The sequence below is a fragment of the Poromitra crassiceps genome (assembly GCF_964638095.1).
Source record: "Poromitra crassiceps genome assembly, chromosome: 4".
Lineage (NCBI taxonomy): Eukaryota > Metazoa > Chordata > Actinopteri > Beryciformes > Melamphaidae > Poromitra > Poromitra crassiceps.
This window is the reverse complement of record NC_139626.1, coordinates 46,135,094-46,159,023: the sequence shown is the minus strand read 5'-3', so window position 1 is coordinate 46,159,023 and position 23,930 is coordinate 46,135,094. Positions and strand designations below refer to the sequence as shown.

At 41.4% G+C, this 23,930-nt stretch overlaps 3 protein-coding genes across 3 annotated transcripts; all 3 read left to right on the top strand.

Moving 5' to 3' along the window:
- Positions 1-4,520: 4,520 nt before the first annotated feature.
- LOC310775374 (uncharacterized protein) lies at positions 4,521-5,435 on the top strand. Its single transcript, XM_083635526.1, has 4 exons — positions 4,521-4,587; positions 4,686-4,763; positions 4,898-4,942; positions 5,055-5,435. Exons 2-4 carry the CDS (start codon positions 4,710-4,712, stop codon positions 5,265-5,267), a joined length of 312 nt encoding a protein of 103 aa, XP_083491652.1. The 5' UTR covers positions 4,521-4,587; positions 4,686-4,709; the 3' UTR covers positions 5,268-5,435.
- A 6,724-nt stretch (positions 5,436-12,159) lies between these two features.
- LOC310775372 (uncharacterized protein) lies at positions 12,160-13,087 on the top strand. Its single transcript, XM_083635524.1, has 4 exons — positions 12,160-12,236; positions 12,330-12,407; positions 12,540-12,593; positions 12,709-13,087. The coding sequence occupies exons 2-4, from the start codon at positions 12,354-12,356 to the stop codon at positions 12,922-12,924; spliced, it is 324 nt and encodes a 107-aa protein (XP_083491650.1). The 5' UTR covers positions 12,160-12,236; positions 12,330-12,353; the 3' UTR covers positions 12,925-13,087.
- A 1,526-nt stretch (positions 13,088-14,613) lies between these two features.
- Positions 14,614-23,367, top strand: LOC310775810 (Fc receptor-like protein 5; the record flags this gene model as incomplete). The annotated part of the gene is made up of 8 exons (XM_083635939.1): positions 14,614-14,683; positions 14,798-14,833; positions 14,931-15,245; positions 16,490-16,825; positions 17,923-18,204; positions 18,681-18,926; positions 20,451-20,552; positions 20,648-23,367. The coding sequence occupies 7 exons, from the start codon at positions 14,614-14,616 to the stop codon at positions 20,537-20,539; spliced, it is 1,374 nt and encodes a 457-aa protein (XP_083492065.1). The 3' UTR covers positions 20,540-20,552; positions 20,648-23,367.
- Between the last annotated feature and the right edge of the window lie 563 nt (positions 23,368-23,930).

The following is a 23,930-nucleotide window of genomic DNA, read 5'->3' as shown; positions in this document are numbered from 1 at the left end:
GAAAACATAATAATACATCAGTCAAAATAAATCAATGAATCTATAAAGAAATATGTTGTTTTCTCCCTTTTTTCATATCTTATTATGCTTATGCCTGTAGGTGCAGAATTGATTAACACAGTAAAGGCCTCTTTCCCAATTCAGATCAGTTCAAATGGCCTTTATTGGCATGGGAAACATGTACATTTCCAAAGCAACTGTGAAAAAAATACATACAATTAAAGGTACACTAGAATAAAGAAATGTGCTGTGTAATAATGCAATGCTGTAATCAAATTCAGCAAGTTATTCATGCAGGACATGGAAGTCATAGGCCGCTAGGCTGCTGCTGCTGCTGGCAAAACTTTGCCTCTACCACCACAGCCTCCACCTTTCTAGTTCAGAGTCTCAAAGAAACTTTTATTCAAGGTTTTGCTTTGTGTGTGTGTGTGTGGGGGGGGGGGGGGGGGGGGGTTCTGCATTGCGCTCCCCTGTTTAGCTTAGCATGCTGATTGGCTAATAATAATAATCCAGGGAGCATCTAAAGAGCAGAATCATCAGCACCAATAACTGTATTTCTATGTGTTGCAAATAGGGTTAAATCTGACAAGAGTGAAATTAATAAAATATATACACATCAATCACAATCATACAAATGAAAACTCCAGGGTATTAGGTTAGTTCTCCTGTCTCAGGTTTTCACAGGATCTTATACAGTGAGTGCACTCCTCTTATAGTGATCACCTTGGGCCAGGTCAAATTGATCACTATAAGCGGATGATCATTATAACCCATTTTTGTTCTTTTTATTTCTCATGCAGATTACATCTATATGTCTTGTATATGTAATACATGAATACAGTACATATAACGTAAAGGAATGTTATTGACTTTAAAAATCCATAGTAAGTTAGGCCTCCAACTGTTTTTTTTAAGTACTGTAGTTTTAAACGGACAAGGCCCAAAATGATCACTGTAAGCGGAGATCACTAGAAGCAAATTATTTAAACAGCATTTCTATACGAATGATTCGGGACCAAGCTTTTTGATCACTATAAGCGGTTGATCACTATAACCGTGATCACTATAAGCGGATTCCACTGTATACTGCAAATGGCAGCAAGTGTGGCACACTCACTTTTTTCTCCAAGAATAGAGAATAAGAGTTCTTGTTGGGGCGAAGTTCTTCAAAATTACACGTTTGGAATTCGGATAATTATTTCAATTCAATTGGGCTCACTGTATACAGAGAGTTTATCATTGCTCTGTGACTGTACATGTACATCACAGAAATATGTAAGGGGGTCCATGATTGGTCAATTCATATGTCTGACACACATTTTGTTTTTGGTCTAAAGCCCAGAGTAGACGGGCCTGTTTACTGTTTACACACACAGACACACACACACTCACGCATGCACGCACACACACACACACACACACACACACACACACACACACACACACACACACACACACACACAAATGGATGAACTATTCTACACTACAGTAATTGGTATACCGTAGTTACAGTTACCTCAAGCCACATCCTCCCACACACAGTCGTTTCACCAAGCAAAATGTAAGAATGAACATAAACTTGTGCCCCAGTCTCACTCATTCACAATGGTTTAGTGACCTTAGAAGTTCACCACAACAAAATCAATTCCCAAGCTTACTCTTCTCTAACTTGATTTTGATTTTATTTGAAAATTAATTTCAAATAGTTAAAAAAAACAATAATATTAAAACAATACATAAAAAAAACAAGAGTAAAAAAAAGACAAAAGCATCTCAGTAAAACAAACAAAAATACACAAACTGTGTCGATAAATATTAATCACTGCTCGAAAAGGGGCAGGAAGAAGCCAAGGCTTTTCGGGTCCTATACCCCAACTTCTCTACGTTACTCTGAATATTTGTGTCAACCATATTCAAACTTTACCCCCCCCCCCCCCCCCCCATCATTAGTGAATATGTGACCTGCTCTGACAAAATCAGTCACATGTAGCACTGGCCCGTTTATGTAGAAACGTGATTTTATGAAAATATATTGATTTTGGCTGTTATGGGGTTTCACCAGATTTTTGCTAAATAGCCTTGGCTTTCATTCTGTGTAAAGATTATTGTGAAATTCAAACGTTAAATATACTTTTAAAGCTCATAACGGTAGGGTGACAAGCAGAACTAGCTTACTTTGTCAATCTTTGAGGCCGTGTTTCTCAAAAACATAGTTTGGAAACAGCCAAGACATAAAGGGGTGCACCTCACTCAGTCTTTGGAGTATAAAGTTAATTTTGATATCACCAGAAAGCTTACATTCCCCTCTTTCCAACAGTGTGTTACATTACATTACATTATGTCATTTAGCAGACGCTTTTGTCCAAAGTGACGTACAATATCACATCTCGTCAAGAGCACAGAAAAACAAACATACAACACAATCCAATGACAGTAAGACATCTTGATGGACTGGAATAGCACTTTGTAAAAAGTAGTCTGAGGCAGAACAAGCGATATGTAACATTAGTAACTAGGCTGAGAAGTAACAAGTAACATTAGTAGTGATTTTTTTTATATCAAAAGGGGTCAGTTCCAGAAGGGCCCAGGGGTAGCCCGAAAAGGTGGGTTTTTAGTCTACGACGAAAAATTGGTGGCAATTCAGCAGGTCTGACCAAAGGGGGAAGTTCATTCCACCATTGTGGCACCAGGGAGGAGAAGAGTCGCGATCGGGATGATCAACCTTTGAGTCCACGTAGCGGTGGAGGGGCGAGACGATCTGGACAGGAGGCGGAGAGGAGGGAGCGATGCGATGTTTGGAACTCAGCTGCCCGAAGCTCTGTATGGTAAATGGTAAATGGCCTGCATTTATATAGCGCTTTTATCCAAAGCGCTTTGCAATCAGTAGGTACATTCACCCATTCATACACCAATGGTGGCAAGCTGCCACGCAGGGTGCTGGCACACCACCAGGAGCAATTTGGGGTTCAGTATCTTGCCCAAGGACACTTTGACATGCAAAATGGAGGAGCCGGGAATTGAACCACCGACCTCTTTCATCCAAAGCGATTAGTGACGACCTGCTCTACCTCCAGAGCTGTAGCTTTGTATAAATGTGTTTCGGGGTCAATCTGACTGATTTTCATTTTCACATATTTCATTTTGAACCGTGTTGCACAGGATTTTCTTTCCAGACTGTGATTGTGGGTACTGTGCAACTAAACACCCACTATACTGTATATTCATAGGCAGGGTGAATACAGTAGTTGTGTTTGTTCATTTCCTTCCTGTCTCAACCATAAACATAAACAACAATACTGGTGTAACGTCATCATAATTATGGTCACATATCGGTTCCATCACAAATGAGAAAAAAAAAGACTAAATGGACGTTTGGTTTCTTCCACCACACCATGTTCCTCATCTACTGTCTGTTACATCTACGGTATTGTTGCAGCTGAGAATTTTGAGCACCTGCATGTTATGTGTGCCCAATTAAGTGTTATAATTCAATATTCAAATTATACATCATCCAGTCTGGAAGTGGTTTCATTTTGACAACCAAGGACTTATTTTTGGCACTATCATTTTAAACGCACATATTTCTGTGCAATCAGGTCAGGTTTGTGCAAGCACTATAACCCATGTGTGCATGAATCATATCCAGTCAACACCGCTTCACTGTTTCCCAACAGCTGTCAGATTAGTTCAACTCGGTTTTACGGCACTGTGTACAATTTATTGGATTATCCCCCCAAAAAACATAATTTCATCATTTGTTACACCATTAGAAGAATACAAAATCTCAGTGGAGTAAATGCAATCTCTGGAGAAAACAAAACAAAAATCATGAACAAATAACACCTCACACAGAAGAGGTGGCCATAGCCTATTTCAATGTTACTGGTTGAAATAGTATGAATAATGCGTTGTGCAGCAAGACCTGTGATCCTAGAGAGCCCCGTGAAGCAACCTCAGTGAAGCAGAATGTGGTCACGTGATCAGGAGGGTCTACCAGTATAATATAATAATAATATCAGTTCCTTTATCAATTAAAAGAAAACAGTCCAAATGACTAAATGCATGTTTGGTTTCTTACTATCCAGCACCACATCATGTTCCTCATCTAATTTAAACCTACGGTATTGTTGCAGCTGACAATTTTGAGCACCTGCATTTTATGTGCCAAACAAAGTGTTATAATTCAATATTCAAATAACAGTCTGGAAAAGTGGTTTCATTTTGACAACTACGGACTTAATTTGGCACTATCATTTTAAAAGCATTTTTTTCTGTGCAATCAGTCAGGTGTGTACAAGCAACATAACCCAGTGTTGAATCATATCCAGTCAACAGCACTTCAGTTTCCTAACAGCAGTAAGATTAGTTACATGCACCGTGGATAACATTTTTTAGGATTATCCTCCAAATAGATAATTTCATCATAAGTCACACCATTAGAGCAAATAGAAAATGACAACACCTTTGACAGCTGATTGGACGACTGAGGGCAGACATTTTCTTTATAAAGTGGACATATCTCAGACCACGGCAAGATCACCACCAGACGCTCAACGTGACGACATTACCATTATTCTTTGACTCAAGGTAAGATGTTTTTTTTTTATCAATGGAGACTATTCACTTTCAGAATTATATCCTTCAGCTCGTACAAATGAATTCACCGCTTTTTTCTTCTTCTGTAGAGAGGATTCTAGTGTACTTCAGCTATGAAACTGCTGGTCCTGGCTGTGTGCTTCATAGCACTAAGTTCCTCCTTCCCTGTAAGTTTCCATGTCAACAAATATTCACAGCAACCATGCATTATAGGTTCTGTAATTGACAGGGTTGTGTTAAGTTGATTGTTGCTTACTGTACATTGCTCATAATGTGAAAATTGTTCATTTCTAAACTAAAGGTGTCTGAGGAGAAGGACCGAGTGAAACGCTCAGACAGTAATGAGGTCAGCTGGGCACAAGATTTATACTACGTAAATTCTACCTATTGACTAATACTCTATTCTGTACTCTACTCTTTTGTGAATAATAACGTGTTTTCTTCACACTGTTTTCCAGATACCACGATTTTTTGGAGGTTTTAGACCTCAGTTCCCATCCTTCGGCACGCAACCTCAGTTTCCATTCTTTACGCAGCCTCAGTTCGGTCAGCAGCCTCAGTTCGGTCAGCAGCCTCAGTTCGGTCAGCAGCCTCAGTTCCCGTTCCAAAACAACCAAAACCAAGCCCTGAATTCATTACTGCCACTGCTGTTGGCACAACTTGGAGGATAACGCGGGAGGAAAAAATGGCAGAAATGCAGGAGTTTAAGTGGGAAAATGACAGATTGGGAAAATCAGACTTCAAAACTTGTTCAGACTGACTTGAAAGACATGTTAAGAAAATGTGACTTCTGTAACTGAAATTGAAAAATACATCAGTAAAAATAAATCAATAAATGTCTAAAAGTATGTTGTTGTTTTTCCTTCCCTTATTTCACTCCACACTCACGCCTGTAGGCCTGTACAGAATTGAGGGGTCTCTTTCTCAATTCAATTCAAATAAATTCAAATGGGATTTATTGGCATGGGAAAACATATGTTTACATTGGAGGCAATTGTGTGTGTGTGTGTGTGTGTGTGTGTGTGTGTGTGTGTGTGTGTGTGTGTGTGTGTGTGTGTGTGTGTGTGTGTGTGTGTGTGTGTGTGTGTGTGTGTGTGTGTGTGTGGCTGGCTGGCAACACAGTCTCACAGAAAATCAACGCGGTCTATATACTATGGCTCCCTTCTAGTTTTCTATCAGGGCCAAGTTCTTCAAAAATACACACATTTTGGAATTCGGAGAAACTAGTGCAGTGCCCGTTCCCCCCATGCACCACCCCATGGGGGACCTGCACTCCGTCAGGTCCCCCTAAGCACACTCAAGATACGCGAAGGGCAGACATACAGAAGTCGATCGGACGAGGCGTGCGGCCCAACACGTAACAGGATGTGAGCTGCCAGAACTGCAAGAACTGTATAACCAGTGGTGCCTCAGGAGGTCCCTGAAGATCCTCAAAGACACAAACCACCCCCACAACAGCCTGTTCTCCCTGTTACCCTCAGGGAGGAGATACAGGGTCCCAAAAGCACGCACAAATCGCTTGAGGGACAGTTTCTTCCCGCAGGCCACGAGACTCCTTAACATACACAAATAGTGTAGTAGATGTACTGTACCGTACTGTAGCTGCTACCATTACGTATGTCTAATGTTTAATTGTATGTCTAATTAGGTATATGCTATTTGCACCTGTGCAAACAGAACGTCAACTATGTTTAAGTATGTTTAAAGTATGTACATGCCATGTGCACCTATGTGCAGTGAATATGCCACTGTCTTTGACTTGTCCTATCACTCTACTGCCTTATTGCTTGTTGTGTCTCTTGTTTTCCTGCACCCATATGCCCTGTTATTTTGTACTATGTTGTAAACGGAGTCCACAGCACAATAATTTCACACGTGATACTTGTACTACAGAGTGACAATAAAAATCTTGAATCTTGAATCTTGAATCAGTCCTGATGATATGTGAAAGCTGTGATCTTATTGGTTGAATTGCACAGTTTACCACTGTAATTTCTCGGGTTCCCAGCAACACACCCGCCAAGTTTGAAGTCAATCGGACCAATGTCTCTCGAGATAAGCTGCTTTTTATGTTGCCAGTAGGTGGCGCTGTGCCGAATTGCACAAAATTTGCCACTACTCTATGTTGGGTTACCAGCAACGCACTCCCCAAGTTTGAAGTCGATCAGATGAATGGCTATCGAGATAAATGAAGTCAATCGGACGAATGTCTCTTGAGATAAACTGCTTTTTGTGTTGCCAGTACGTGGCGCTATATAAAATTGCACGGAATTCAGCTCCCTCAACTCTGTTGGGTGCCCCTAAGCATACTCCCCGAGATTGAAGTCGATCAGATGAACGGTTCTCAAGATAAACCACTTTTTGTGTTGCCAGTAGGTGGCGCTATGCCAAATTGCACGGAATTGAGGTCCCTGCACTCCGTTGGGTCCCCCTAAGCGTACTCCCCGAGGTTGAAGTCGATCGGACGAACGGTTCTTGAGATAAACCACATCTTTTGTTGCCAGTAGGTGGCACTATGCTAGCCTGGTAAACCAGCCTGTCACATGAACTCACATTTCATTTGGTTCTGCGTGACGGTCTGGCCCTTAAACCTGGGAGGGTGTTTAGCAGAAGCTGCAGAGCGGAAGAGCCAATCAGCGACTGTGCTGTGATTGACAGCGCAAGTTGGCCAATCAGGAACGCTACTAGCACTGCACTGACAAAACAATAATGGCCGCCTCCTTGCCTGATCGTCTCGAGGAGTAAAGTCAGCGTTTGTCTAGTTTAAACAGCCATAAAGTGCAGTTATTGCAGAACTCAATAACAACAATTAAACAAGTACAGTATCGGCGGAAAACATGTTTTTGCCATTCTCCCGAGTGGATTTGGGTTTGACTGGATCCGACGCTGATTGGCTGAAGGATTGTGATTGTCTGTCAAGGCAACTACGCCCGCCCATGCTCCTGCCCCTGCTAAGGACTGGGTGAAGAGTTGGGGCCAGACCGTCATGCAGAACCAAATGCAATGTGAGTTCACGTGACGGGCTGGTTTACCAGGCTAGCACTATGCCGAATTGCACGAAAATAGGGCACTGCACTCCGTCGGGTTCCCCTTAGCGCACTCCCCAAGTTTGAAGTCGATCCGACCAACGGTTCTAATCTCGAGATACTCGAAGGACAGAGAGACAGAGAGAGGGAGAGAGAGAGACAGAGAGACAGACACTCCTGTCATTATAGTGTAGATATTTATCTGACATTTTCCTAACTGGTGCAGTTCAGAAGAAAGTGCAGCAGCCATCTGCCTGAGAGCAGAGTGAACCTTCTCCCTCTCTCGCTCTCTCCCTTTCTCTCTCTCTCTCCCTCACACACACACACACACACACACACACACACACACACACACAGACACGTATGCGTGCGCACAGACACACTCACACACTGACTGATATTATGATCGTTGTTTTGCAGAGCTTTTTAAATGATGAATGGTTCCACTATCTAACTGAAAAGTACTGCATTTGCGAATGACAATGCTGAGCCCTTACTGTATGTTTACACTCAGCCATTACAGCAGTGTTTGGCAGGAAACAGACGATAGTCTTAAAAAATGCTTCCCAAGCTGTGTGCTGCATCAAAGAGTGTCTAGCTTTGAGAAGATTGTGCACATGTGCAAATGCTTACTTCCTGTACGGAAGACAAGTCAGCTGTGAACCAATCAGCTGCAAATACTGTCTGTTCCTCCAGTCCAGGAAATCCTGAGGATTGATACATCTCTCTTACTATGAATCTCAGAGGGATCTCTATTATAATCGGAAAACAAGATGGAACTCGCCTTGAACCACATATTAGAATCATGCTGAAATACATCTAAATCTTAATCATATAGTTTTCCATGCCTTAGTTCTTGTCTCTATGCTAATTACTACTTATGTACTGTAGTTCTAGGTTTTTCTCCTGCCAAGTCATGCCCAAGGTGGGTAACTGAATCAGTCTACTGTATGTGTACTTGTGTTTTACATCACAGAGAGACCCAAACCTCTTCTAAACCTGCACCATAACTTTTCTGATATATACAAAGGGAAACAGTCACACTCAGATGCAACTTACAGGGTGGAAAAGTGAATGACTGGGACTACAAATGTTGGTCTCGACCTAGTTTCAAGATGAAGACCAGTCACGTTACCTCACATCACATCACAATAGGCATCAGCTCCCAGCTTAAGTCAAGCGGAATCCTAGTGTGACATCGGTTATGACGTGTGCCTCCTGACTCATCACCCCATCCTCAATAGCCAATCAGCCCCTGTCAACATGCCAATATGACGTCGGTAATGACGTCACTGCCGAGGCTATGACGTGGCAGTACATATAGACATGCTCAGCGCGTCATCGCCCTCTTTCCCTGATCCTTCACCTCTATGGTTGCTGTACCTGGACTGATCGTATCCCATCCTCTGAAGCTGTGTTTCGCCCCACCCACCTCCCCAGTCCACCACCAACGTCTTGACTCCCTCACCACAAGAAGAGAGGCATCTTACCACAGAGTCATTATGCCAAAGAACTAGTTGCCATGCTGCCATGCCATAGAATTAGTTGCCATGCCATTTCATGCCATAGAACTAATCGCCATGCCATTTGTGAATAAAGCTTGCTTGTTAGATTTTACCCACTGGTCTCTCATGATTGAAATGGTTTCAGGACCATGATAACGAGCCAATTTTCTCCTCTAATGAGAATGAGTACACAGACAGCCTCTATAAAGGTGATTTTGTTTATGTTGAATTTATGCTGTATGGTAAGAAGACAGGACAGTTTATAATATATTTGTATTATATATATTATTATATTTTATAATTTATAATTTCAAAATCAGTTGCCAAACTTACTCTTCTCTAACTTCTCTGCCTTATTCTGAATATCTGTGTCATCCGTATTCAAACTTTACCCCCCGCCCCCTTTTGCAGCTCATTACTGTAAAATATATTTGTCATCATTAGTGAATGTTTGAAAGGTATTGCACAGGATTTTCTTTGCAGACTGTGATTGCACCTACTGAGCAACTGAACACCCACTATATAATCATAGGCAGGGCAGGGTGGATAGTTTTGTGAATGTTTCCACATTTCCTTCCTGCCCCGACCAGTATCAGTCATAAACAACAATACTGAGCCACCTCTGACACTGCTAAATCAGATTTGACATTGTTTGATATAGCGCAGGCCCAAACATGTGTGTCACTCTAATGCATCTGTCATTATTACTTCTGCCTCCAACACAGTGTGTTCCTCCTTCTCTATATGATTTCAATATTTAATACAATCGACTGCCTTTTGGAAAAGCCATCGGAGGGAGGATCATCTACTGTGACTCTCAATGTTTCTTAGTTTCTTCTAGCAAATTAAGTAGTCCTTCATTCAACAGCTGCTACAGCTCCCTATGCTGCAGCAGCTGACTCGGCTCCGGCTCCGATAGATAGATAGATAGATAGATAGATAGATAGATAGATAGATAGATAGATAGATAGATAGATAGATAGATAGATAGATAGATAGATACAGTAGATAGATAGATAGATAGATAGATAGATAGATAGATAGATAGATAGATAGATAGATAGATAGATAGATAGATAGATAGATAGATAGATACAGTAGATAGATAGATAGATAGATAGATAGATAGATAGATAGATAGATAGATAGATAGATAGATAGATAGATAGATAGATAGATACAGTAGATAGATAGATAGATAGATAGATAGATAGATAGATAGATAGATAGATAGATAGATACAGTAGATAGATAGATAGATAGATAGATAGATAGATAGATAGATAGATAGATAGATAGATAGATAGATAGATAGATAGATAGATAGTCCCCTCTCTCGCCCTGGGCAGAATAGGTCTATTTCTAATGACTGCCAAAAACAACATACAGACAGGTGACGGGGGATTGGTGGTGCGAGGCGAAAACAACACATTTCCTGGTTATGTTTAGGCAAGTAAAACAAATTGGGTTGGGTTTGCAACTCGGATAGGATAGACTATGGGACATTTTCCTGGGACATCACAGTGTCTGCAGTATAAAAGTAAAAAGAACAACAGTATAAAAAAAACAAAGACATTCATCCATGCCCATCTACATCAGAAGAAGTGCATACATGGTAGATAGCAACAGTGATCAACAGGCTGGCATACCCATATTCCAGCCTAGATGCTGCTAAGGACTTTAATGGACAGGGGGACAAATGAATGTTTGAAGCGACTGTGCCTACTTAGGGGATGCCTGATGATGGCATAGGCATTGTGACATCATCAGTGATGTCATAAGAGCAATTGTGATGTCATCAGTGATGTGAAGTTGTGCCCTCTTCAGTTTGTGACATCATCAGTGATGTCATAAGAGCAGGTGAGCCCGCACAGCGGGCGAGCTGCAGGGCGGGCGAGCCCGTGCAGCAGGCTAGGAATCGAGCGCGCGAGATGCATCGTTTAACATAAGCCCCGGATGGCAGTGTCATCAGAAGATTTAACAATAGGTTTTCACTATGGCTGGTACATAAAAACAACGTTGTTAATGGTTGATTGTTGATCAGTTAGACACTAGACCCATTCTCTGAATGTTGAGACATACATGTGATGAAGAGCTATACATAAAAAAGAGCTTGAAATTGCCTTGAGCAATAGTTACTAACCAGTTTCACCACGTGTCATGATTTCGTAGCTGGCGACCATTCTGACCACATCCTGTCTCCACGGGTCGATCTGTAGAGCGAAACAGGATGTGAGGTCACGTCATCAGGATGGTCTACCAGGGTAACATAATCATAATGTGTCTGGTAACATATCATCGGTTCCATCATAAATGAATATAAAATTATCCAAATGTCTAAATGCAAGTTTGGTTTCTTACTATCCAGCACCACACCATGTTCCTCATCTAATTCAAATCTATTGTTGCAGCTGACAATTTTGAGCACCTGCATGTTACAGTATACGTATGTGCCAAACCAAGTGTTAGAAAGGACTGGCCGTGTTCTGCGCAGAGGCAATCAGTTGTCTTTGCCAAAAACCAGAACAAATAGACTGAGAAACTCCACTAGCTCTTGTGGCGTCAGGCTTTTTAATGGGCTGTAGTTAAGCATTGATTGTATTTTTGATGTTGGGGTTTGTTTTAATAATGCATAATGTATGTGTATTTTTTATTGTTTTTTTTCAAGTGTACATTCTGCATAATTCAATCATGTATTGCAAGCCAGAATGATTAAACTCAAACTCAGACTCAAACTCAGTTATAATTCAATATTCAAATGATACATCATCCAGGGTGGAAAAGTTTTTCTGTGCAATCAGTCAGGCGTGTACAACCAATGTAACCCAGTGTATGAATCATATCCCGTCAACATCATTGCTGTTTCCCAACAGCAATGAGATTAGTTAGGTCTTAAACATGCACTGTGGACAATTAATAGGATTATCCCCTAAATAATTTCATGATTTGTTACACCATTAGAGCAAATAGAAAATGGCAACACCTTTGATAGCTGATTGGACGACTGAGGGCAGACATTTTCTTTATAAAGTAGACATGGACATATCTCACGGCAAGATCACCACCAGACGCTCAACGTGACAACATTACCATTATTCTTTGACTCAAGGTAAGATTTTTATCAATGGAGACTATTCACTTTCAGAATTATATCCTTCAGCTCATACAAATGAATTAACTGCTATTTTCTCTTCTTCTGTAGAGAGGATTCTAGTGTACTTCAGCTATGAAACTGCTGGTCCTGGCTATGTGCTTCATAGCACTAAGTTCCTCCTTCCCTGTGAGTTTACATGTCAACAAATATTCACAGCAACCATGTATCATAGGTTGTGTAGTTGTGTCATTAACAGGCTTGTATTAGGTTGAATGTTGCTTACATTGCTTATAATATGAAAATTGTTCATTTCTAAAGGTTTCTGAGGAGAAGGAGGACCGGGTGAAACGCTCAGACAGTAACAGTAATGAGGTCAGCTGGGCACAAGATTTTCTTAAAAAGTCTACCTATTGATTAATTATCTATTCTGTAGCCCACCATAATCTTTTGTGAATAATAATAATGTTTTCTTCACAATGTTTTCCAGATTCCCCGATTTTTTGGAGGTTTTAGACCTCAGTTCGGCAGGCAACCTCAGTTTCCATCATTCGGTACGCAGCCTCAGTTCCCGTTCTTCCCCAACACCAATCAAAACAACCAAAACCAAGCCCTGATGGCGTTACTGCCGCTGCTGCTGGCACAACTTGCCACCCCTGCTGCTGCTGCTCCTGCTGCAGGAGGTGCTGCTGCCGGAGGAGGATAATGATGGATGAAATCCATGATGGGAAAAATGCAGAAAATGGGGAAATGGAAAATCATACTTCAAAGCTTGTTTGAACTTCGACGTGAGAGACGTGTTAAGAAAATGTGACTTCTGTAACTGAAATTGAAAAACACATCAGTACAAATAAATCAATGAATCTATAAAAGGATGTTGTTGTTTTTCTCCCTTTTTTCATCCCTTACTTCACTCCACACTCCCTTATGCCTATTAGGCCTGTTTAGAATTAATGAACACAGTAAGGGTCTCTTTCTCAATTCAATTCAAATAAATTCAAAGGGGCTTTTATTGGCATGGGAAACATATGTTTACATTGCCAAAGCAAGTGTGAAATAAAAACAAACTAAATAATATGTACAATTAAAGCTAAACTGGAATCAAAAGTTTTGCTTCAATTGTACGTGTTAAAGCGGTGCAGGTCCGACCCTTCTCCTCCACCCCCCTCTCCCCTCTCTCTGACAATGTGTGTGCGTGCGCGTGTAGTAGCCAAAGTCTCTCCAATGAGGAAATTAATTCTCAAGTCATTTCCAGACGGGAGGTGGGGGGCCTTTTAGCATGCTGCTTGGCTAATCCAGGGAGCATCTAAAGAGCGGAGCCTTCAGCACTTATGACAAGTGTGTTCCTACCTGAAATATATATACACATCAATCACAATCATCCTATAATGAGAATGCAAAGTCTCTCTGCATGAGTGAGCAGATACTGTGTCCGGACACAGCTATGCAATTTTACGTGCAATCACACTGAATCTTTCAGGAAGTGTAAAGAGCACCCCTGTGGGTGACCTAACGAAGCCGGATTTTTGAATTAGGTAATTAGGGCAGACCAAAATGGGCATAAAGGCTAATTAGTGGCCAAAATGAATCAACACAGGTTCAGCACCATGGAGAGCTCCATTTGTTAGTGACTGATGGAGCACACCTGAGGGGAGTTGGAATCAGCCAGGGAAATGGACTATGAAAACCCTCTAGGGAGAGAGGAGCGGCTGCATGTCAACTCAGGTATTCTGCTAGTACAAAGGAAAAATAGAAGGTACTGTATTAGTATACGTTAGTTCTCCTGTCTCAGGTTTTCACAGGATTTTATATACAGTAAATGGCAGCTAGTGTGGCAGACTCACTTTTCCCTCCAAGAATATAGAAGAGTTTTCTGTCGGGGAGAAGTTCTTCAAAAATACACACATTTGGAATTTGGAGAAATATTTCTCTGACATTTTCATACGGTGGAGTTCAGAAGGAAGTGCATCACTGTATCTGCTGTGCCTTCTAGCAGAGTGAACACAGCCTCTCTCTCTCTCTGTGTCTCTCTCCCTGCATCTCTCTCTCTCTCTCTCTCTCTCTCTCTCTAACACAGATATGATCATTGTTTTGCAGTGCTTACAATTTTAAATTGTAAATGTTTCCATTATCTACTGTAACTGAAAACTACTGCATGATGACAAGGCTGAGCCCTCATCTTTACACTCAGACATTACAGCAGTTTTGGCAGGGAAAATGCTTCCCAAGCAGACTGTGTGAAAAATCAAAGAGTCTCTAGCTATGCGAAGATGACAAGGGCGTTGAGTGCACATGTGATGCTTATGTAACTCAGCTGTGAACCAATCCGCTGCAAATACGGTCTGTCTGTTCCCCCAGTCCAGGAAGTCCTGAGGAGTGATCTCTCTCTCTTACTATGGATCTCAGAGGGATCTCTGTTATCATCGGAAACAAGATGGAACACGCCTTGATATGCACAACAATCAGTATGTATCTTATAGCTATACCAAACCACATAGATCATGCTGAAATACATCTAAATCTTAATCATATAGTTTTCCATGCCTTTCTTGTCTCTATGCTAATTACTACTTATGTAGTTCTAGGTTTTTCTATCCTGCCAAGTCATGCCCAAGGTGGGTACTGAATCAGTCTATGTGTGTGCCAACCTTTTGCTATTCTAAAATGTTTGCTTTGTGCAAAGCTAACTTTTACTTGTGTTTTACATCACAGAGAGACCCAAACCTGTCCTGACCCTGCACCATAACTTTTCTGATATATACGAAGGGGAAACGGTCACACTCAGATGCAACCTACAGGGTGGAAACGTGAACGACTGGGGCTACAAATGGTTTCAGGACGGTGATCAGGAGCCAATTTTCTCCTCTAATGAGAATGAGTACACAGACAGCCTCTATAAAGGTGATTTTGCTTATGTTGACTTTATGCTGTATGGTAAGAAGACAGGAAATTTCAGCTGCGTGGCTATACGGAAGAGCGACATGCAGCAGTCCCAAGTGAGCGATCCAATTGAGCTAACTGTATACGGTGAGTTTATCATTTCTTTGTCATGTGATGATAACCGTTATGACTCATTCATTGGATGCGGAACTGGACATAGTTTTGAAAATTACACTTGAATTACCACCCTTACAGAAAAAACGCGAGGTTCACACGTGTCCACGTGTTAAATTTCACATGTGAAACCCATGGGAAGCGTGTGGAAAACATGTTATCACAGGTTATTGTTGAGGATCATTTATATGATGTATAAATACATGACGAAATGATAGGACAAACGCTCTCGCAGCAGTGAAGATGAAATCTGTTGATTTATAACCACACATGAGTATTTATACTAAACTGAACCAAGGCTCGCACGCAAAGCCCAAGTTCACACAATGAAAGGAAACCACACCACCTAGCTAATCGTCCCTCAGGGAACTTGTTGTTGACCACTTTTTTTTTTAACCTAGAAACGATTTCACCTATTCCATGCGTGAGTCATGCAAAAAATCCCCTACATTATAACATGTGATAACATGTTTTGCCACATGTTGTATAGCAACATGTTCTCCACATGTGGAGCACATGTGGAAAACAGCATTTACATGGGTTTCACATGTAATCACATAGGTTTCACACATTTCACATGTGAAAATATTCCAAAACCACATGCTTCCCATGGGCAAAACACACACATGTTCACGTGTTCCACATGTTTTAATGTGAAATTTAACGTTTTCACATGTGATCACATGTGCAATGTGCAAAATCACATGTGATTTGGCACATGTGAAGTTCATGTGGCTTTTCTGTATGGGTAGTACTGCAGTTTTGGGGAAAGGTTATTTAATGCCACATTCCATTTGCACTGGGAACTTGGAATTTCCCAGTTCAAAGGTCACTCGAGACCTCACTCGAACTGGGATTTCCTACTTAGAAAGTCGGGGGATTAACCCTGACCTCATAATCCAAGATGGCAGCTCCTGCATCAACAGTAGTGAAAGCTGTAGTAATACACTGTAGTACTGTCTAACTTCTGTCTGTGGACATGTTGCTACAGTGTTTGTATGCTCAAAATACTACATAATGTATTGTTATCAACCGTTATTGCTAACAATGGCTAGCCAGGCTTGAGCTAACCCTGGCATGGTTTTCCGACTGTTTTACTGGAACACAGTCAACTCGGGTGGGTGTGATGTCACTCAGCTGATATTCCTAGTTCCCAGTGCAAATGGAACACGTAATAAGTCATACTAAAGGGTAAATTATGTTTTCCTCTACAATAGCAGCAACACCGTACACTGAGCTGACTGCCTCTTCTTCACGGTGGGTGAGGGTTGGAGACTCAGCCACCCTGATCTGTGCAGTTGACCGTTCATCAAAAGGTTGGAAGTACTACTGGTACAGGGCCGTCCCCTACAAAGACGGGTTACCCTCACCATCAGCACTCGACAAGTCCTACTCTCTGGAGATGCTGCCAGGCAGCCAGCATGGGGCTGGTGGTTCTCTGTCCTTCAGCCCTGTCGGTCTGAATCACATACAAGCATATGTGTGTAGAGGTGGGAGAGGAGATCCACAACATTATTCCAAGTACAGCTTACCTGGGCTTCTTTGGGTGTCAGGTGAGTTGGTCTACTGTACAAAGACACATTTAAGACACACGTGTGTGTGTGTGCGCGCACACATAGTAACTAAGCACTTTTACTCGAATACTGTACTTAAATACAATTTTGAGGTACATGTACTTGTACTTAGGCTACTTGAGTATTACCATTTTATGCTAATTTACACTTCTAGTCCATGTATAGATTAATGTACACTAGAATAAAATAGTGGAACTGAGCCCCACCTTTTTCAGCTGCAACATTAAAGGGATAGTTAGATTTTTTGATGTGGGGTTGTATAGGTAGGCTCCTTGCCGACAGTCAGTGTACTACATGCAGTAGAATGCAGCCGGCATAGTCCCAGTTTGGAGAAATGGGGACCAGCTGCATCAGGCAAGTAGAGCTGTCTGCTGTATGAGTGTGAACACGCCACGAGCAAAAACGTAAAAACAGAAATAACAGGGGGGAGGGGGGAGATTGCTGTGTTTAATTTTTCGGACCACGGTCGATTTTCCAGAAATTTGTGTCCGACCTATAGGCTACACATCTGTTGCTGTAATTGCCAGGTGGATCAAAATTCACATTGCAATTTTGTGCTGTATATTTGCATCGCTCTTGGGTGTGTAACAGCTTTAATGCATCAATAATTATAATTCAATAATATAATACTGTTTTATTCTGAAATGGGCCAGTCTGCATAATGAGTAGTTTTACTTTTTAATGCTAACACCAGCTGGCGCTGCAGCTCACATACACAGCTCGGCTGCTGCGTGGCCTCGCCCGCAGCTTGGCTGCTGCGCGGCCTCACCTGCTCTATTGGCATGCACAGCTCAACTTCACATCACTGATGATGTCATAGACATTGTGACATCATCAGTGATGTCAGAATAGCTCGAGTGTAACCAAAAACCACAATATCAGTGCCTATGACATCACAGTGCCTATGACATCATCAGTGATGTCATAACATGATCTGCTCTTATGACATCACTATGACATCATCAGTGGGACAAAAATTGAAACAGAGAACAAACAGAGATCGCCCACTTGCACCTTATATATAGATTTTTAGTGCAGGACTTTTACTGCACTTTTACTGACTTTTACTTTTACAGGTTCCTCTCCATCAGCCACTTTGAGAGTCAGTCCTAATAAAGTGCAGCATTCCTCCAGTGAGGCTTTCTCAGTGAGCTGTGAGGAACATGGGAATTCCACAGGCTGGAAAGTGAAGAGATTCACATCGACCCAAGGCCAGTCAGAGTGTGGAGCTGGCTGGGGAACAGTGACGGGATCCTCTTGCTACATCAACACATCCACTTGGCAGTCTGTTAGAGCCGTCTACTGGTGCCAGTCTGACTCAGGAGAATACACCGATGCGGCCAACATCTCTCAGTTGAGTAAGTGCAATCTCTGAAATGCTTGATTTTGCTTTCTTTCATTTTGGATTTTGTTTTCTAAACATTTGTGACACAATTTGCAAAGTTTTATGTGATTTGTTTGCAGTAAATCTGTGGGAATTGACAAAAATTGCAAGTTGAAGAAAAAAATTGCGAAGCTACTACTTGATGGTAACTTTTCTCAAAAATGTAAAAAAAAGTAAAAAAAAAAAAAGTGTAGTTTGCCAAATTATGTGCTTTTTTTCCCCAGTAAAATTGCGATAACTGGCAAACACTGCAGGTTGAGGAATCTGTTTTGACGTTTTTGCGGATAGATTGCAAGTCTTTTGAAAAAGTTGCAAGCCGCCGCAAACATTGCATTAATTGTGATCACAAAATCACATATTTCCTGGACTGACCGCCAAATACAAACAGAAGAGGTGGCCATAGCTTTTATTTCAACTTGAGTTAACCAGACTGCTGATGTGTTTGTGCAGCGAGGTCTGTGATTCTAGAGAGCCCGGTCCTGCCAGTGCCTGAAGGATCCTCAGTGAAGCTGGCCTGTAGATATGCAACACGGCCCGATCACCTCGGCGCCGAGTTCTACAGAGACGACTCGCTCGTCAGCTGGGAGAGCACAGGCCAGATGATCATCCGTAGTGTGTCGCCGTCCGACGAGGGCAGCTACCGCTGCGAACACCCTGTCCTAGGAGAATCACGATCAAGCTGGTTATCAGTGAGAGGTGACACATGAGAAATGGCTGAACTCTTTGATTGCTGGTACAATGACTTCAAGCCATCATTCCACAGTCGCTTCAGCAAGCAAAGTGTATAAATGAACATGAATCTGTGTCCCAGTCTCACTCATTCACATGGTTTATATAGTTCATTACAAAAAACTAAATTGCCCCCCCCCCCTTTTCCTGCCCCAACCATTATCAGTCATAAACAATCAGCGTTGGGCAAGTTACTGAAAATGTGTTATTAGTTACAGTTTTGCTAGTTACGTCTCAAAAGGTAATTGAATTATTTTACAAATTACTGCATAATAAAAGTAATTACTTACTAGGGAATTAAGTAGCCTCGACGCCTCAGACTCAGCCTTCATTCGGAGTCTCACAGTATCAACCCCAGAGGCAGTTGTGGTCCCCGCTTCAAATAGCTGCACATCTTCACTAACGTACCGATCACAATGAAACAAGTACATGTACATACCTCCTGCACAAAGTTGTTATCTTGTGAGCATGCTCCTGGGTTTCCCCACATATTGCGTAGTTTCCAAAACCGAGCTCTTATTCACATGCCAGAGCATGTCATTTCTGCTTTTCCATTTAAAAGGGGCCGTTGCTGTTCTTCTGCTTCCCAGCGGGGAAACAGCGCCATCTCTGTTATGTCTATGGGTGGAAACCCGTAATTACACATCCAGAAAACGCGACAAACAAACGGGGCTGTTGGAGCATTTTTGCTGGGCAGGGAAGCGGCGGCGTCTCTCCCTGGTCTAGGTCCAATGATCATAAACCGGATAATCCTCTGAGGTTGTCCGCTTTCACGTCCTAAAGTAACTGTAACTAGTAACTAGTAATTTAAAGAGTGTGGTGCAGGTTAAAACAATTCAGAATTGTTGGGCTCATGATTAGTACGAAAAAGAAAAGAAAAACAATCACAGGCCCCCAGGGTAGAAATATGGAGGAAAAGGTGGCATTCTAAATGGGCATGTGACGTTCTGCTGGGTCTGACACAGGGATGCAAAGTCATGGAGAGTGAAAAAGGTGACAGATACCAGCACAGACATAAAACCACTCAGAAATCCTCATATGTTTGGGATGAAAAAGCTGACTGTCATCTAAATGTGACTAGTTTGCATCCCTGTGACATCACAAGAGGGAATTCCATGAAATGGAGTGCCCCCTGCAGGTTACAAAAGCTAGTCTAAAATAAATGCAGCTATGTGTGATAAAAAAATAAAATCCCATTGCTATACCCCTTCCACATATTAATGCAATGTGGTCTCCAACCTGCATCATGCTCTTTAAATTTTAATAATTGAGTTATTAAATTGGAAAAAGTAATTAAGATTACTGGTTCAAAAAGTAGTGGAATTACAGTAGCCTAACTACTTACTGCCAACACTGTAAGCAATAACACTGAGCCCCCCCGACACTCCTGAATGAGATTTGGCATGGTTTCATAGCACAAGCCCAAAAAGATGGGTCAATAAAGCATCTGTCATTATTTCTATGAAATCATTCATGACTTTCCTCTTTTAGCTTCCTCTGTGTCTCATCACCTATCACAAGCTTCCATCCCCTGGCTGCTGTGTGCTCTACACATGCTGTGGCATTTCAACCAGCCATGAGACAAAGGGATGAGTAAGTACTCTAATGCTGAACGCTCATGACAGGAGCACAAATGGCACATACATGTATACATATCACAGCATTTATGGTTCTATTTCCCTCCACAGCAGTCTCATCTAAAGAAGATGAGAGGCCAGAATCCTGCTGTGTTTTGCCGACGGAGCGTCTGAGTTTGCACTCTCAATCGAGCAGTATTTTAGGTATGATAGGCAACTCTGCTTTTCAGGATAGTGAAAGTGTGTGGGGAGGGGGTAAAACATTTAATTAAAAATAAAATAAAGGAATGCAAAACTTTTGGTAAGTATGTTAGAGAATACAGTATTAATGATATTACCATAAAATGTTTTTTTTTTACCCCGAGATCACACACACCTTTGCCTTCGCAAAATGGCCACCATCCATGTTTTCAGTTCAATTAGCCTATTTCACATCCCACCCAAATCAGCCATTTTGTGTCTAAAACGCAGGAAGTAACACGATATAAAAATGAGACGGCATGCACTGATATAAATTGTGTATACAATTTATATCAGTGCATGGATAGAAAATAAAATAGACGTGGATTTCATTTGAAGATGACACCAAGTCAGCACTGGCAAGAATTATCGCAGCCACTGCCCGCGCCTGCAGATTTTCACTCTACAACATCCGTAGGATTCGGTCCTGTCTCTCAATAGAGGCGACTCAACTCCTGGTCCAGGCATTGGTTCTCTCCCGCATGGATTATTGCAATGTTCTGTTGGCAGGGTTACCTGCTTCTGCTATTCGACCTCTTCAATTAATTCAAAACTCTGCAGCCCGTCTGGTATATAACCTGCCCAAATTCTCTCACGTCACTCACCTCCTCCATAAACTCCACTGGCTTCCCATTCTTTCACGCATCAGATTCAAGTCTCTGGTACTGGCTTACAGGGCACTCCACCGGTCAGCCCCTATATATCTACAGTCCATGGTCAAGCTCCAACCACTGCATAGCTCTCTCCGTACCTCCACCCGTCCTGTCCGTCTAGCCCCTCCATCAATCTGCGGACCTGGGGGTCGCTCATCTAGATCCCGACTCTTTTCCTCTTTAGCGCCAAAATGGTGGAATGAGCTCCCCCTTTCGGTCAGTTCAGCTGAAACACTGCCTATTTTCCGTCGGAGACTTAAGACTCACCTATTTGGACTATATTTTGGCCCTTCCGGATCAGACCTTTCAGTAGTGCTTATTGTTTGCTGTGTCTTTATAAGTGATATTTTTATAAGTATTTGTTGTTTTTTACCTTGTTCATTGCTGGATATATTGTTCTGTATTGTTGCTGATAATGTGTATTCTTTGATTGTATATTGTACTGCACTGTATTGTATTGCATTGTAAGTCGCTTTGGACAAAAGCGTCTGCTAAATGACATAAAGTAAAGTAAGAATTACCGTAGCATCTGGTGTGCTGCCAAGACCTCCTTACAGGCTATTGATCAGGGCTCGGCAATTGTTTTTCCTGGGGGGCCACATGAGAAAGCCATATTGTTGCCGGGGACCAAATAAATATTGTCATGCTCTAATTGTATCACTAGATTCAATTATAGAAGAAATACTGGGCCCTTATTCTTCAGCATTTCTTATATTGAAAATCACTCCAAATAGCAAATTTAGGTCATCTAATTTTTATTTTTTATTTTATTTTATTTTTTAAGTAAAATGGTGTGGTTTGTCTTAGACCTATAGAAAAAGGGCTTGCGACACAGTTTCTTTTTTGCTCCCGTGGACAACATCTAATTTAGACAGAGACAAACAGCAACCACAAAGAAATAGATACTGTAGGAACAAGGAATAAGTGAATATGAGAATATAAGAATGTCAATATATGCAGCACAGAGGCCCCTCACAGGTAAGGTCTGATATCAAACTCTTCATTGAGTCCAATGGGTGCCATGGTGTTCAGAAAGTGGATGTTACCACCCCCGTCTTGGAACATTGACTTGTTCTATGCCTAAATATCTGAGTGGTATCCTATTTCTTTGTTGTTGCTTTTCCTGGAGAAAGAATTGGACTCAAGGATACAGTATATAGTCTTGTAAAATATTCTTAAAAATGTCCTTGAAAAATATTCATATGTACATACTAGTGTTTTGAAACTTTGAAACTGTCTTTGTCAAGAATAAGAAAAAACACAATGTATTTGATGTGTCTTGCCTTAGTATAGGCTACTAACAAGTATTGACTAATTGAATCTTCTCATACATATATACATTTTTGATATGTACACCTTTTCGTTATATTTAGAAGTTTGTTCTTAGATAACACTTCCTCTTTAAAGTGAGCCTGGGTCTACCTCCAAGCCAGTAGGCGGTGGTATGTACCCCCATGTACCTGTACCTATAAAAACACTTCCTGAAATGTATGTGCTTCACATGACACTGACGAAGATCCATATCGGATCGAAACGGTTTGTCTCTGTCTAAATTAAATGTGGTCCACGCGAGCAAAAAAGAAACTGTGTCGCGAGCCCTTTTTCTAGTTTGATTTTCTGTATTACAGTTTGGCTCAGCACCAAGAAGTGGATGTGCGTAAGTTCCTTATCACTTGTCTTAGACCTACCTGGCCAGGCAGAAGCAGCATGAGGACCAGTTCTGGATAATGCCCGCAAAATGCCCAGGTCCGCTATTGATGGATAAATTCATAGAAAGCCTATTGCCCGGATGTCAATTTTATTATTATTATTATTATTATTATTACTATTATTATCATTATTATTATCAGAAAGAGATCATTCAATCCAGTCTTTGATATATTAAGCATGTAAAAAATATTGTCTTGCTGTGATAGGGCTCCATTACAGCTGATTAAATTCTACTATTCAAACCATGGTCCTCTGTCTGCTTTATTTGGGTTTCCATATCAATGTTGCATTTTAATCTGTGATTTAACCCTGTCTGTCTATGCTTGTTTATATCTCTGTCTCACTAATTGCCTCCTGGCCTCTTGTGCTGATTGTCTTTTGTGTTTGGTGAGCCAAAGACAATTTTCCACCTCGGTGGACAATAAAGTTATATTCAATTCAATTCAATTCAATTCATGGTCTCTCTTGAAAACATGAAATCTCAGGATAGTCAAAGACATGTGATCAGTAGTATTCCATGACAGCTTTCAAGGAAGTAAAATAGACCACAGTAAACAAGATGATTACAACATGAGGAAGGTGTCTGGAAGGATTAGGCAAGTATTGCTCCGCCTGTGGAAATATGACAGTATAAGTACAAAAGTATTAAACTGATAGATTATTGTTTTGCAAGTCACCCACATAGACTTGAAATTCACCTCCGAATGTAATTAACTGAAAAATGTGTGTGTGTGTGTGTGTGTGTGTGTGTGTGTGTGTGTGTGTGTGTGTGTGTGTGTGTGTGTGTGTGT

Coding starts and splice junctions, on each gene's coding strand:
- LOC310775372 (XM_083635524.1), top strand. CDS start 12,354: ATGAAACTGCTGGTCCTGGCTATGTGCTTCATAGCACTAAGTTCCTCC. Junction 12,408..12,539: donor CACTAAGTTCCTCCTTCCCT/GTGAGTTTACAT, acceptor TCATTTCTAAAG/GTTTCTGAGGAGAAGGAGGA. Junction 12,594..12,708: donor CAGACAGTAACAGTAATGAG/GTCAGCTGGGCA, acceptor AATGTTTTCCAG/ATTCCCCGATTTTTTGGAGG.
- LOC310775374 (XM_083635526.1), top strand. CDS start 4,710: ATGAAACTGCTGGTCCTGGCTGTGTGCTTCATAGCACTAAGTTCCTCC. Junction 4,764..4,897: donor CACTAAGTTCCTCCTTCCCT/GTAAGTTTCCAT, acceptor TCTAAACTAAAG/GTGTCTGAGGAGAAGGACCG. Junction 4,943..5,054: donor AACGCTCAGACAGTAATGAG/GTCAGCTGGGCA, acceptor ACTGTTTTCCAG/ATACCACGATTTTTTGGAGG.